The 13,738-nt window shown below is 51.6% G+C and overlaps 1 protein-coding gene across 1 annotated transcript in view; it reads right to left on the bottom strand.

Moving 5' to 3' along the window:
• RPS6KA2 (ribosomal protein S6 kinase A2) overlaps nt 1-13,738 on the bottom strand; it is a 352,189-nt gene that overhangs the window by 335,740 nt on the left and 2,711 nt on the right. The window contains exon 2 of the mRNA XM_067701555.1: nt 12,516-12,575. Coding sequence (XP_067557656.1) covers nt 12,516-12,575 — 60 coding nt within the window. The remainder of the gene's footprint in view (nt 1-12,515; nt 12,576-13,738) is intronic.

The raw sequence follows: 13,738 nt of genomic DNA, 5'->3' as shown, positions 1-13,738 counted from the left end.
CAGCTTGCTTGTGAGAAGTGACACTCAAGAAGCAGAATTTGTCCTAATTCACAGTTAGCTTAAGAGCTAGTTTTTACTCCTGCTTCCAAGGCACACAGAGCCAGCGCTGACTCTGCATGAGCAGAAACTCATTGGCAAAGGCTGCAGGTCACAAACCCCAAATCCCCGCGTGGCAGACACAGAAGGCCTGAGTCATGGGCTGGGCACCCCTATCCTTAAAAGTCTTGTAGGAGGAGGAGGTCAGCAGCGAATGCTCTCAGTTAAAATTAACAGCTAGAAATCAATGCTCTGTCCAACAGAGGTACAATTTAGCTAAACTGATTTTTTTTCAAGGAAGTAAAAGGACATAGAGAGAAGGGTGGGTAGCTTTTAACTTATAAAGTGAAGTGCTTTTGACCTTCCTGATTCAGCGGTTTTGGCGAAGGCAGAATGAAAGCATCAACCTCTCAGTCACGATGGGCATTGTGCTTATGCAGGAAAACATTCTTCCTTTTGAGAGAGGCATATTGAAATATTTAGGAGTGAAACGTACGGTTTACACACTTCACCTAAAAATACTTCAGCAAAAAATATTCACCGAAAAATTAACCAAAAAACTCAACAAAGGGCTTCCCTGGTGGCGCAGTGGTTGAGAGACCGCCTGCCGATGCAGGGGATGCGGGTTCGTGCCCCCGTCCGGGAAGATCCCACGTGCCGCGGAGCGGCTGGGCCCGTGAGCCGTGGCCACTGAGCCTGCGCGTCCGGAGCCTGTGCTCCGCAACGGGAGAGGCCACAGCGGTGAGAGGCCCGCGTACCGCAAAAAATAAAAATAAAAAAATAAAAAAATCTACAAACAATAAATGCCAGAGAGGATGTGGAGAAAAGGGAAGCCTCTTGACTGTTGGTGGGAATGTGAATTGATACAGCCACTATGGAGAACAGGATGGAGGTTCCTTAAAAAACTGCAAATAGAACTACCACACGACCCAGCAATCCCACTACTGGGCATATGCCCTGAGAAAACTATAATTCAAAAAGAGTCATGTGCCAAAATGTTCACTGCAGCTCTATTTACAATAGCCAGGACATGGAAGCAACCTAAGTGTCCATCGACAGATGAATGGATAAAGAAGATGTGGCACATATATACAATGGAATATTACTCAGCCACAAAAAGAAACGAAATTGAGCTATTTGTAGTCAGGTGGATGGACCTAGAGTCTGTCATACAGAGTGAAGTAAGTCAGAAAGAGAAAAACAAATACCGTATACTAACACATATATATGGAATCAAAAAAGAAAATGGTTCTGATGAACCTAGGGGCAGGACAGGAATAAAGACACAGACCTACTAGAGAACGGACTTGAGGATATGGGGAGGGGGAAGGGTAAGCTGTGACAAAGTGAGAGAGTGGCATGGACATATATACACTACCAAACGTAAAATAGATAGCTAGTGGGAAGCAGCCGCATAGCACAGGGAGATCAGCTCGGTGCTTTGTGACCACCTGGATGGGTGGGATAGGGAGGGTGGGAGGGAGGGAGACGCAAGAGGGAGGAGATATGGGAACATATGTATATGTATAACTGATTCACTTTGTTCTACAGCAGAAACTAGCACACCATTGTAAAGCAGTTATTCTCCAATAAAGATGTTTAAAAAAATAAACAAATAAAATAAAGTACCTTTCTGCATCATTTTATGCATTTATCACTGTATACTTTGTACCATAGTTATCACTGCTCCTACACAACAAACACCCTGAAACCAGTGGACACGTGTCATTCATCACCGGGTCTTGTAAACTGCTTTTACAGGACAGATGCTGAAGAAATATTTCTTAGATAAATAAGTGGATAAATGTTTACTATTCCTAGAGTAACTTTTAAGAAAAATAAAAGAAGACGGAGTAAGGAGAAATGGGGAAATACACCATATCTGAGAGTTTAGTTACTTTACATTGATTTTCTAAATGTAAACTAAACTGTCTTACTTCTCGTCTTAGAACGGAGACTTTTGAGTTTAGCGGTTTAAAAATGAATGCCATCCCAGTGTAACACAAGTGCCCTTAAAAAAGAGGGAGGCGGAAGGTCACAGTCAGAGCGAGGAAGCAGGAGTCAGAGAGGAGAGAGGGTGCTTGGCTCTGCAGATAGAGGAGGAGCCACCAGCCAAGAAGTGTGGGCGGCTGGGAAGTGGGAGGAGACATGGAAACGGATCCTCCCCGCAGTTCCCACAAGGAACACACGTCTGCCAGCACGATGATTACGGCTCCATGTAAGTGACGGTGGATGTCTGCGCTCCAGAACTGTGAGATTAAAAGTTTGTGCCAGGCTTCCCTGGTGGCGCAGTGGTTGAGAGTCCGCCTGCCGATGCAGGGGACAGGGGTTCGTGCCCCGGTCTGGGAGGATCCCACATGCCGCGGAGCAGCTGGACCCGTGAGCCATGGCCGCTAAGCCTGCGCGTCCGGAGTCTGTGCTCCGCAACGGGAGAGGCCTCAACAGTGAGAGGCCCGCGTCCCCTGCATTGGCAGGCAGATTTTTAACCACTGCGCCTCCAGGGAAGTCCCAGTTTGTGTTATTTAAAACTAGTAATAATTAAATAGAAAAGGACAAAAGCCTACCTCCCCAGGAGATCATCAGCTGAACCACTGAATAAAATTAGTATTAGTCACATGTTTAGCAAAATATTTGTGACATAGCAATAAAAGTAGACACTAACAACAACAACAAAAAAGCAGATGCCACAATGCCACTTGCTTGGAGAAAAAAGGATTTGGAAGCCAGTGACAGACAGTGTCCTCGCAGACTGCCCCAGGCGGCTCCTCTGCTCCTAGAAGCGCCTTCTCTGAGTGCCGTGCCCTTGTTCTGAGGGTCCGTCCCCATTAGAATTCGGAGTGTGGTCCAAGGACCAGAAGAACCTCATCCCTGGGAAGGAAGCCAATTAGAAATGCAGACTCTCGGGCCACCGAGGCCCACTGAGGCTGACGTGCAGCTTCGCAACATCTGCAGGGGGTTCTCCAGCTCGGCAAACAGGACCCGACGCCCGCGGAGGGTCCGCACCTCCGGGGAGCTGGATGGCTTCCTCCCTCTCATCCCTCCTCCCAGCTTGGGCACAGCTGACCCTCTGTGGGGCAGCCCAGGCCCGAAGACCACAGGAAGCTTGCCTGGCACAGCCTGTGCCAGGGCTGGGCAAATGGTGGTGGGGGTGGCTTCCAACGTGCCACGAAAAGCCAAGAGTAACGCGAAGGGGCCGGACTTCTCCTCGTCAGTTTCAGCAGCAGCGCTCCGGACGCAGAACCGCAAACGCGTTCTAATTTCTGCAGTGGCCGCTGGGAGGCAGGGGTCTCAGGTCAGGACTACCAGCCACCAAGCGCGGAAGACGAGCGAGTCAGGTGTCAGGAAAGCTGCGGAAGACACAGCCTTTCAAAGTTACAGGAAGAAAGATGGCGGGACAAGAATGGAACCTAACTGCAGAGCAAGAAAACAGAAATGAAAAGGTGTGAGGCTGCAGCTCTTACAGGTGTGTAAGAGGACAACACGGGGACTGCACCTGGGCCCCCAGAAACGCATGGCGGCTGGGTCAGAAAAGGACCTGTTTGTCGGGCTCCCTCTCTGAGAGAAGGCGCGAGAGGGTGTCCACAGCACAGTGACAGGACCTGTGTCGTGTTCCTCCCTTTCACTGGTGTCAGTGTGACACCCAGCTGACTACCCTCTAAATGGGACAAGGACTGGCCAAGGTAAGGGTCGTGCAGGTAGAGGACAGGGGTCTGATGCAAAACCACCGCAAAGTATTCTCTGGTCTCATACTGGGCGCCCCCAGCACCGGGAGTTCGGGGTGGCCCAAGTCTCGGGTGCTCGCCTGTGCTCTGGTGCCCTTAGACAAGCCTCAAAAGTGACCCAGCCTCTGCTGCGTGAAAGTGTGTGCCGGGCAGAGCGCAGCAGATGGGACTAAGCACACGGCCCGGCGGGGGCGGGGGAGCCAGAGAGGGCCACAGAAATCCAGTCCATGGACACTCACGGGTTTAGTTCACGCCCGGAAAAGCACGGTCTCTGGCCAAGACTTTTGAGACCTGAACCCAACAAAACTGAGAATCCCAAGTGTCATATTTGTTATGGGTTGAAGTCTGTCCCCAGAGGATCTGTCAAGGCCCTAAGCCCCAGCGCCTCAGAAAGTGCCCTTATTTGGAAACAGGGTCTCTGCGGGTGTAGTTAGGAGGAGAGTCATCAGGGTGGGCCCCGCTCTGATACGACTGGTGTCCTCATCAGAAGACGGCCAGGTGAAAACCACACAGGAAGAGGCCACGGGAAGACAGAGGCAGAGACCCGTGATGTGTCCACACATCAAGGAGCCCCAAGGACCGCGGCCGCCACAGAGGCCCGGGGCGGAGGCCTGGGGCGAATTCGCCCTCTCAGCCTCAGAGGGAACCAACCTGCTGACACCTTGATCTGACCTCCAGCCTCCAGAAGAGCCGGGGAATGGACTGCTGTTGTCTAAGCTGCCCCGTCCGTGGAACTTCCTTCTGCAGCCCAGGAAAGGATCCGGTACCACGGCCGCAAGAGGCCCAGCTGCAACGCAGCGACACCTCGGGACTCTGCACCCCGACACCCCGCCCCTCGCCAGGACCCGGCAGCAGCCTCCTAACCCGTCTCCCTGCCTTCACTCTTTCCCCACGAACTCCCTGCTTCCCCACCCAACAACCAGAGGGACTGTGCTTTAAGAAAATCTACGCCATCACACCATTTTCCTGCCTAGGAGTCGCCAGTGGCTTCCCAGAAAACTCAGAATAAAATCCGAAGGCCTGCCGGGTCTCCGCATCCCTTCACAGGGCCTTCCTCTCCTCCCTCAGCTCCCGCCAGCCTGGGCCTGCTGCAGGCAGGGGCTGCTCCATCCCCCCCCCCCGCCCCCGCCCCCGCCCCCCAGCTGCCCTGCGGCTGCCTCTGCCTTGAACCATCTTCCCCCAGGTCTGGGGGGTTGGTCTCTTCCATCGTTTAAGTCCCAACCTAAACTCCACCTGCTGGATGAGGCCTTCCCTAACCACTGCTCTGCTAATCCGGCCCCAGCTCAAATCACTCTCGGTTTCCTTGCTTTCTCCCTCCATAGCCCTCACGGCTACACGGAATGATCTTATTAGTCAGTTGTTCACTTGCAAGAACGCTGAGATGTAAGGTGCGTGCTGCGGAGACTCTAGCTGGCCTCATTTATCTGAATCACTGAGTCGCAGGAGCCTGGCACAGTGCCAGGCTCGGCACCATCACTCAGTAGACATTTGCCGAAAGAATTAAGAAAAGGGAGGCAGAGGGAGGACAGGGGCGGGGGAGGGAGAACTGGCTTGAGCCAGATGAATAGCCGTGGGCTGTGACGCCCAAGGCAACCTGCCACACCCACCCGGGATACACCTGAGACGGCCCATCGTTCTAGGAAGGGTGCTACAAATCACCCTCTTGTATTTATCCTATTACTTTAAAAATAGGCACTTATGTGTCTGAATCCTCAAATCGGGACTTGGAATCCTTCTTTTGTCTTCTCCGTATGTTACATGCGGTTGCTCCGTTCATTCTACCTAAGACAGAAGGTGAGAACCGACTTAGGGATGGAGGAGCCGGGACCCCCGGTTGCTGTCCCCAGAGGTGCCCGGAGGAGGGAGCAGTCGGGGAGGCATCTGCCGCAATGAGCCAGGCGCTCGCTCAACGTGCACTGGGCACTGTGGGCTGTTTCGGTGCCACATCTCGGAAAGAAGTGTTTGAATGATTCCCTAGAGATTTGTATGACTCACATAAATTGCAAAGTCCATGTCTCCGCACCCAGCTCCCAGCTGCATCTGTGTTACAAGAGCAAGGGTTTTAGGGGGTTGTTTTACTTCAAAATATCTGAAGAATAAGACACTACACAATTTTCTATCTCATACTTTGAATCTTACCCACACATGTACAGCATTATTATGGAGGAAAATCCGCTCTCTCTCTCCCTCTCTCTCTCTCTCTCTCTCTCTCTCTCTCTCTCTCTCTATATATATATATATATCCTCTCTTACCATAATTATTCAAATGATCCATTTGATGTTAATAAAGTATAAGAAACTTTTGTGATTCTAGTAAGTCAACAATGTATCCCACCCATGACAAAGACACCGGCCAAAAAAGCAGGGGTGGGGTGTGTAATCTTTCAACAGGACCTCCAGCTCAAGCTCCCCTGTGTTTTCCATACACATAAAAAAAGATCAAGTTTTCTATTTTCCCAATTTGAAGGAAGAAGGAGAGAGAATTTTGAAAAGAGAAAAGGGGAGAGAAGCAGAGTGACACTGCAGGGTCGGTGGGCTCCACGGGCCACTGGAAACAGATGGGGCTACAGCAAGGCTGCTTCTGAGCCCCCGGGGACACGGGGCAGGGTCCCCGAGGCACCTGTAATGTTGTTTTAAACCCAGAGAAGAGGACAGAGCATAGCCTTTGACCCCAGGCCCTGATTCCATTAGCCAACAATCCACCACCTAACGTCAGGTATCTTGAGGGCAATCAGTGATTTTAGGAAGAGAAAATAAGTCAGTAGAAAAAGCTTTGCTTTGAAGTCCCCTTTTCGTTGGTTCTCTGCTATAATTAGCAAATTACATCACTTTTGATGCCTCAGTTTCACCACCTGAAAAATAGGGAAAGTAACAGACCTCCCTTCCAGGTCCCCGAGTCTGGGAAGATGGAAGAGGATATAAATCAGATACATTAAAAGCAGGGTCCTTACAGAGCATCTCTGCAGGCAGAGGTGCACGGTCATTCCTATGGGCTTCAAACACAGGAGGCCCTAAATGACACCCAACCTTGATCCCAGGGCTTCCTCCAAGCCACTGCTATGCATTAAATCGCAGGGAAAGGGCAGCTTTGACTAGCGGTTTTGCTTCATGATTTGGCAACCATCTCAACACAGGAGGTTACTCTTGGCCATGACAGGGTGGGCACCTTTTCCCGGCAAGACCACCCGTGAAGTCACTGTGCTGGCAGGGAAAGCCCCGCCCCCCAGGGCTGTCAGGAAGACGCAGGCCGCTGGCTTGTTCACACGGGCGACAGCTGGTACCCAATAAGATGTGAACAATTCGCTCTGCTCGCCCAAAGATGGGGCGGCAGCAGACAGCGTCCCACACGGGTGCCCAGGGTTCTAGAGACTGTTCCTGTTAGCACGGAGTAGTCCTTTTATTCTCAGAGAGAAAGCACTCTGAAACGTGCTCCTGCTGACTTGGCTACAGAAGCAGAAAGACAAGGATCGCAGAAACCGAAAACAGCTGCAAGCCGGCTTCCGGCTTCCAACAGCGGTTACGGCGGACACTTAGGGATGATGTGATAACCGAAAAGGCCGGTGTCTCCTGATGACAGAGCCAGGCTGCTTGGCTCACAGTGATTCTTGCAAATAACCACCACTGACACATCAAATACGCTCCACCAATTTTCAGCCCCAAATCGTGCCTTTTCCTGCGTGTCTGCCCCAGTAAGTGCTAACGTTTGGTGAAGCCAATGTTACAGTTACGGCCGTGCAGGGCATTAGCCTTTCTCCAAAATGCACTGTGTTGACGTTGCTCTTTTCTAGACTTTCCGTAAGGCTTAGGGGGATTCCTGCCTTTTGCTGGGCAGAAAACAACACGGAACGCAAATGCAAACAGTGACATGGTCGACATGCCTTTGCCGACTCCAGCCCCCAGAGACAGGTGGATGCTGTGAAGGCAGACTGCCGGCAGGTAATAAGCAGGCTGGGAAGATCATCTATCCATCTCTTTTCAAACTCCCAACCATCTTCTTAAGCTGTAATTGCACTGCTTGTAATTGCTTTATTCGTTCTGAGGTTTCATTACTCTTCTTGTCTCATTTCTATGCAATCCAGTTTGGATTGTTTCTTCCGTCTTTCTTTTTTTTAAGGAGCAATGAAACTGTCTAGATTCCCGGGGCGGGACAGGTAAGAGGCAATCTGTTGGCATCTGCAGGTGACCTGGGTGCAGGCGGCTCAGTCCTGACCTGGCCGAGAGCTTGCTGTTCCCATGACTTAGGCCAAAGGGCTTTGAAAACACTCTTGGGTCATTCTCTCCTTCAAGCTTAAAGGGCTCCCCCAAAGCTTGTCCCTGTCCTGCCCCTCGCCCCTCTTCCCCAGCAGAGAACTGCAGACGTCCAAGCTGCAGCTGCTCTGAAGTCAGGTGGCTGGCCATTGAAGGAGGTCACGCTGATAGATGCTTGGGAGTCACGGTACACCTGCCCGAGGAACTGCCCACTCATCCCCTGACCCCCGAGAAGAGGGTAGGGGCCGGGCAGCTGGCACTCCATCCTGAAGCATCCTCACTAGGCCCTGAGAGCTGCATCTGCCTCCCTCTTCCACACCCCTCGGGGGCAGGTCTCTGTGACAACAGCACTCTCCTGCCAACCGATGGCTGACAACAGGACTGCCACCCAACCCCCGCTCCATTCTGCCTCCAAGATGCCAGAATTTCTGCTATGAAAACCGAGGGTAGAATTTTAGGAGGAGAGGGAAACACCCCAGGAGTCACGAGGAAATAAGGTGAAACCACGATAATGTTGGAAACAGCTTCTCTGGATCTGGTCTCTAAGGTTGACCAGAGAAGAAAATGGTCTTTATTAATAAACAGACTCCTGAAATCTAAGCACTTTAGAAAATACATGCAACAAGTTCTAATGTTTTCCACAGGTTGTTCTGTGAAATTAGAAACTCGCCTAAAAATCCCCCATGTGTCTGAAATACCTGGAGACGGAAGGCTGAAGGATGGAGCGAGGATGCAGGAGCTGTTGCTGACCAGCACCAAGAGGCTCAGCACCTCCACCTCTGCAACGTGGAAACAGCCGGGAGCCACGGGCCGCCGCTCCCCTGGCCTCGCGCTCCCCCTTCCACACAGCACCCCGCCCCCACCTTCAAGATCAACCAGGGGGCTCTCGTGAGCAGGGCTGGGAGGCTGCGGTCACCCCAGGACTAACCTTCCAGAGGCTCCCACTCTGCACCGCCGTGTCCCAGCCCACCGAGGCATGTACTTCCGTGTTAAACTTTTAACTCTGTTCGGTGTCCTAATTTCCCAGCATTTCCACTGGCTTTGCTGCGCACCACCTGCCAAAAGGAGCAGGGAAATAGGACCACAAAACCCCACAGAGCAGGTGCCTCAGACTTGTTCTCTCTGCCTGGCCCTTCCAGGAACCCCTCGAACAAGTAGTTGAGGGAATATTTCCTAATGGGATCTGCTGAGGCTTTTTTGTTTTGTTTTGTTTTGTTTTGTTTTCCAGAGTATAAAGGGTGATGGCCTCTGACGGGTCAAGTGAAATCATGCTGAGTCGCCCCCCTGTGAATTTACGACACAAATCCCTGCACGACACGGACTCTCCGAGAGAGGAAGCCTTTCCCTCCGCAGAGGTGAGGAAAAGGTAAGTGGCAGGAACACGCAGCTTCTGACACCGACTCCTGTCTCATTTTCAATCTTTAGTCTTGACCTTCACCAGAGCTCTTTTTTCAGAGGTTGGACAGAGCTGTGGTATGAGATACAAGTGGACAAGAGTCACACGTGGAGACACTTATGCATAAAACATCCCAAGTGTGTCCTGTACTTTATACATATATGTATTAATACACACGCACACGTGTACCTGAAGAACGTTCCACACGCAAGAAGCCGTATCAGTTAAAGGCGCTACAAGGCTGGAAGCTTCACAGTCACTCCCGTTCATCTGTTCGTACTTCCACACCGAGCACGAGGCTTTACCCACAGGCCTCCAATAAATATTCTTGATTGACTGAATGAATGAACACACCGTTGCTGAGGTGAATGCTATTTTTTCCTAAACAAGACTTTTTAGTCATCGTACACGTTCAGACTGGCAAAAGCTGTGACGCCTTTCACGCCCAGTTCAGTTGCCATCTGATTTCACTGGTCTGAGCCACAAATCCTTCGGTTATAGACGGCTTGCAGAGCACCACTCTGAAGGCTAAGGGGGACGTACAGGGGAAATCTGGCCCCAATACAAATCAGACAACCGCTCAGAACCCCCAGGTGACGTTCACCTGCTGCTGGGCTGAAACCTGCAGCAGAGTTTTCAGCATCGTCTGTCGGAAGCAGCCGCCGACAGCTGGACACCCCGCGTCTGTCAGTTCCCAGAACGCTACGAATGCACCTACACATCAGAGCCGCATCCTGTAAAATACTCCTAAGATACTCTGCATTCATTAAGAGCCAAAGACATACTGGTATTCTGTCATCCGGACTAGGTGACATGGGGAAACTGTAATCACTGCCTCTATCTCGTGTTCTGTTGTCAAAAATAATTTCAAGGGGCTTCCCTGGTGGCACAGTGGTTGAGAGACCGCCTGCCGATGCAGGGGACACGGGTTCGTGCCCCGGTCCGGGAGGATCCCACATGCCGTGGAGCGGCTGGGCCCGTGAGCCATGGCCGCTGCGCCTGCGCGTCCGCAGCCTGTGCTCCGCAACGGGAGAGGCCACAGCAGCGAGAGGCCCGCGTACCGCAAAAATAATAATAATAATAATAACTTCAAGGGGGTCCGCTGATTTGACTGCCTTCCTGCGGTAAATTAACAGCTACCTTTCCATCAGAAGTGTGAGGGATCAGATGACTTGAGACCAGGAGGTCTCAGGAAATCACTGTAGTTCATGAAGTAACAGACTATTAGTTACTAAGCATGTCGAGGGGATCCTGGTACACAGGCAATCGCGTCGCCAGTTTGATCACCACCGTGAGCACCACGGAGCCTGCCTCTGGCAGCTGACAGCTGAAGGACCTAAGCAGTCTGTATGCAAGAAATACGCCGAAGGTTCCCTGGAAATCAGAGTCCCCACACACCCCAGTGGCAGGCGCAGCGTGGCTTGGGTCCTTGGAGACCTTGGCCTGGGGCCTCGCTCATCTGCAGGGGTGGGTATTCCTTCCTTACTTGCCCCTGCCCCTGGGCAGGTATGCAGTTGAATATCCATCTCTTCAAATAAGCCAGGGGCTCACCTGTCTATTTACCCTTTGACCTCTGTGGAACTGGCAAAAGCAGGGCTACACCTACCAGCCAAATGTTCTCTTTTTTGGTTTGTTTTGTCTTTTTGTTTTTTTTGTTTTTGTTTTTTTGTTTTTTTGCAGTACGGGGGCCTCTCACTGTTGTGGCCTCTCCCGTTGCGGAGCACAGGCTCCGGACGTGCAGGCTCAGCGGCCATGGCTCACGGGCCCAGCCGTTCCACGGCATGTGGGATCTTCCCGGACCGGGGCACGAACCCACGTCCCCTGCATCAGCAGGCGGATTATCAATCACTGTGCCACCAGGGAAGCCCCCAAATGTTCTCTTCGTGAACGCAGTAAGATGACCGCAAAGCCAGGAGCACAGCTGGGCTCCACGCTCCCAGATCAGTGACAAAAGCACAGGAGGAAAGCAGCCAGCTAAGGGTGAGGCAGCTTCTCGCTTTTCTTCTTTATTTAACCCACATGATATGTCATGTGATCATAAGATCCAGGGGCACTGGGCTTAAAACGTGTGCGGTGTGGATGCATCTGGATGGAAGTGACACGCTTTTTCAGCATCCCAGCAGACCATTCGCAAAGCCAGCAGTGTCCACGGATCTGCCCCTCCCAGCCCAGCCGACCTCCCTCACCAGCCATTTTTAAAAGGCCACAGAGTTGCACAACTTTACAACTGTTACGGTTCCAAGTGGCACAGGGCTGAGCAGCTTCGGTAGCTGAGGCCTCCATTTAATTGCCTTGTCGACTTTCCAAGGCTCCAGCTGCTGAGGGAACTTCTTTACAAGGGGTGGAAAGACGTCTGCTTAAACAGGATTCCTTTACTACAGCGTCATTCTACTTTGGATGTAGCTCTTGGGTGTCCTAGGTGCCCTCTGAGAGTGCTCGTCGGTCACGTTTCCCCCACGACGCCGATGCCGCCTGGACCTTCCCCTTGGCGAGAGCCCGTCGGGCCCCTGCCGCCCGGGCAGGAAGTGGAGGACCAGGCGGTCAGCGATGCCAATGCGCTTTGTTCCCTTCCACGTCCACCGCAGGACACACCCCTCCCGGCAACGCCCATCACTCCTTTTCCAGACCCTCTCGGCCCTCCGCCGGCGCACGCCTCTCCTTCCGCCACCGCTGCAGGGGCTGCTTCCTGGCAAAGGGAGCGCACCTCCGCCCGGGGCTCCAACCATATGTCACCAAACATTCTAAGAGGCTACATTACCTGACCTCCGGCAAGTAAAACGACTCATCACTTCTCTATGCCCGACTGGCTATTCTCCACACTTGCCTTAATTGGCAGTGACCTGCCTTTTCCCCTTTGACAAGTTCACACTGGAAGGCTCTGAATCTTACCTTGGTTGGTAATTTTTCCTCCTATGTTCTAAGTATCCCTCTTGAGAGAAATTGTTGACTATAATATGCATGCAACCTATCCGTGTCCACGTGTGTTTGTGCGTATGTATGTATATATACACATATATCACTAAAATAACCACTTGGGGGCTATTAATTTCAATCTTCCATTTCCTCCCTCTACCCCACCTTCCTCCCCCAGATAATAAACTATATAAAGTTACTTCTTCCACAGCGTCTGCTACGGTGGGCTCCGAGTCGAGGTTCAGGTCCTCCGCGGTGGCCTGATGACAAAAGATACACATTAAATGCTGTTAGCATGCCTACATTCTTGTAAGTAGCATCCCACAGGTAATGAATGCAAAGGACCAACTAGATACTCGGTATTAGGATAGCAGAACATGGGAATGGCATCAAGGTCCCCTCCCACCAGAGTTTATTTGAAACCCTATGATGCTTCATGCCAAAGACAGACCCTTTATATAATAGGAGGCAAATAAGGCAGTGAGTGTTTATATCCATGATTACAAATTACTAGATCAGTCAAATGTGTGTGGCTTATACCACAACTGCAAGGAGAAGCAGGTGGTTTATATAAAGCCCTGACCAGCAGGGTGAGGGCGGGGTGTAGATTTACAGGACCCTGAAAGACTCGGGCTGTCAGGACAGAAACAGGTTACGGGGGAGCTGTCTGAGTGGAACAAATTCAGAATCTCAGGCCAAAGCTCAGAGAATGAATTAAATCAGAGAGAGTCAAGTCTCTGGCTCATAAAAACATAAAGCGTTGTGTCTCTGCACGAGGTAAGGCTTGAACAGGAGGGTCTGGGTCTGAGCTCTGCTTACCACTTAATGACTTTAGGCAATATTGCTTACCCCACACCTCACTTTCCCCATATATAATATCAGGACCATAAGAATATCTACCGCCTAGAGACACGGACAGAATTCAGGGAAATAAGACCTCACAGCACTTAGCACTGGCTCTGCTGAGCGAGCAGTGGACACTCAGAGTTGGATGCTGTCATCACCTCTCCTAGTTTCATTTCTAGCCCAGGAGCCGTGAGACAATCGTCCCTGTACAAGCTACACTGTGAACTTCAGGGAGTCCTGTTTGATCTGCACCGTTTAAAAATGGGGCTTCTCCTTTCTCTAATGCGTGATGACATCCCCGAAGGAGAAATCATGCTCACTCCTCGGAAGGAACAAACAAAATGGGCCGCCGGCCCCTGTGGGCTGGTTCCCGCACTGCCTTCCTCAGGACACCTCCGGTGTCCTCACCTCTCCCCAGAGCACGCCCTGGTGCTGGGGCCGCACTGAAGGCAGTGACTGAAAAGTCCTGCTTTGGAGACGTGCGTTTAACGCGCTGAAACACCGTTCACACAGCACTGCACGCTTCTTTCTGATGCCAGCTCCTTCCGGGATTTTATGGAGGTCCCAGTTTTTAATT

The sequence above is a fragment of the Pseudorca crassidens genome, chromosome 13 (assembly GCF_039906515.1).
Source record: "Pseudorca crassidens isolate mPseCra1 chromosome 13, mPseCra1.hap1, whole genome shotgun sequence".
NCBI lineage: Eukaryota > Metazoa > Chordata > Mammalia > Artiodactyla > Delphinidae > Pseudorca > Pseudorca crassidens.
Note: the sequence above shows the minus strand (reverse complement) of the source record. Positions and strands in the feature narration are given on the sequence as shown.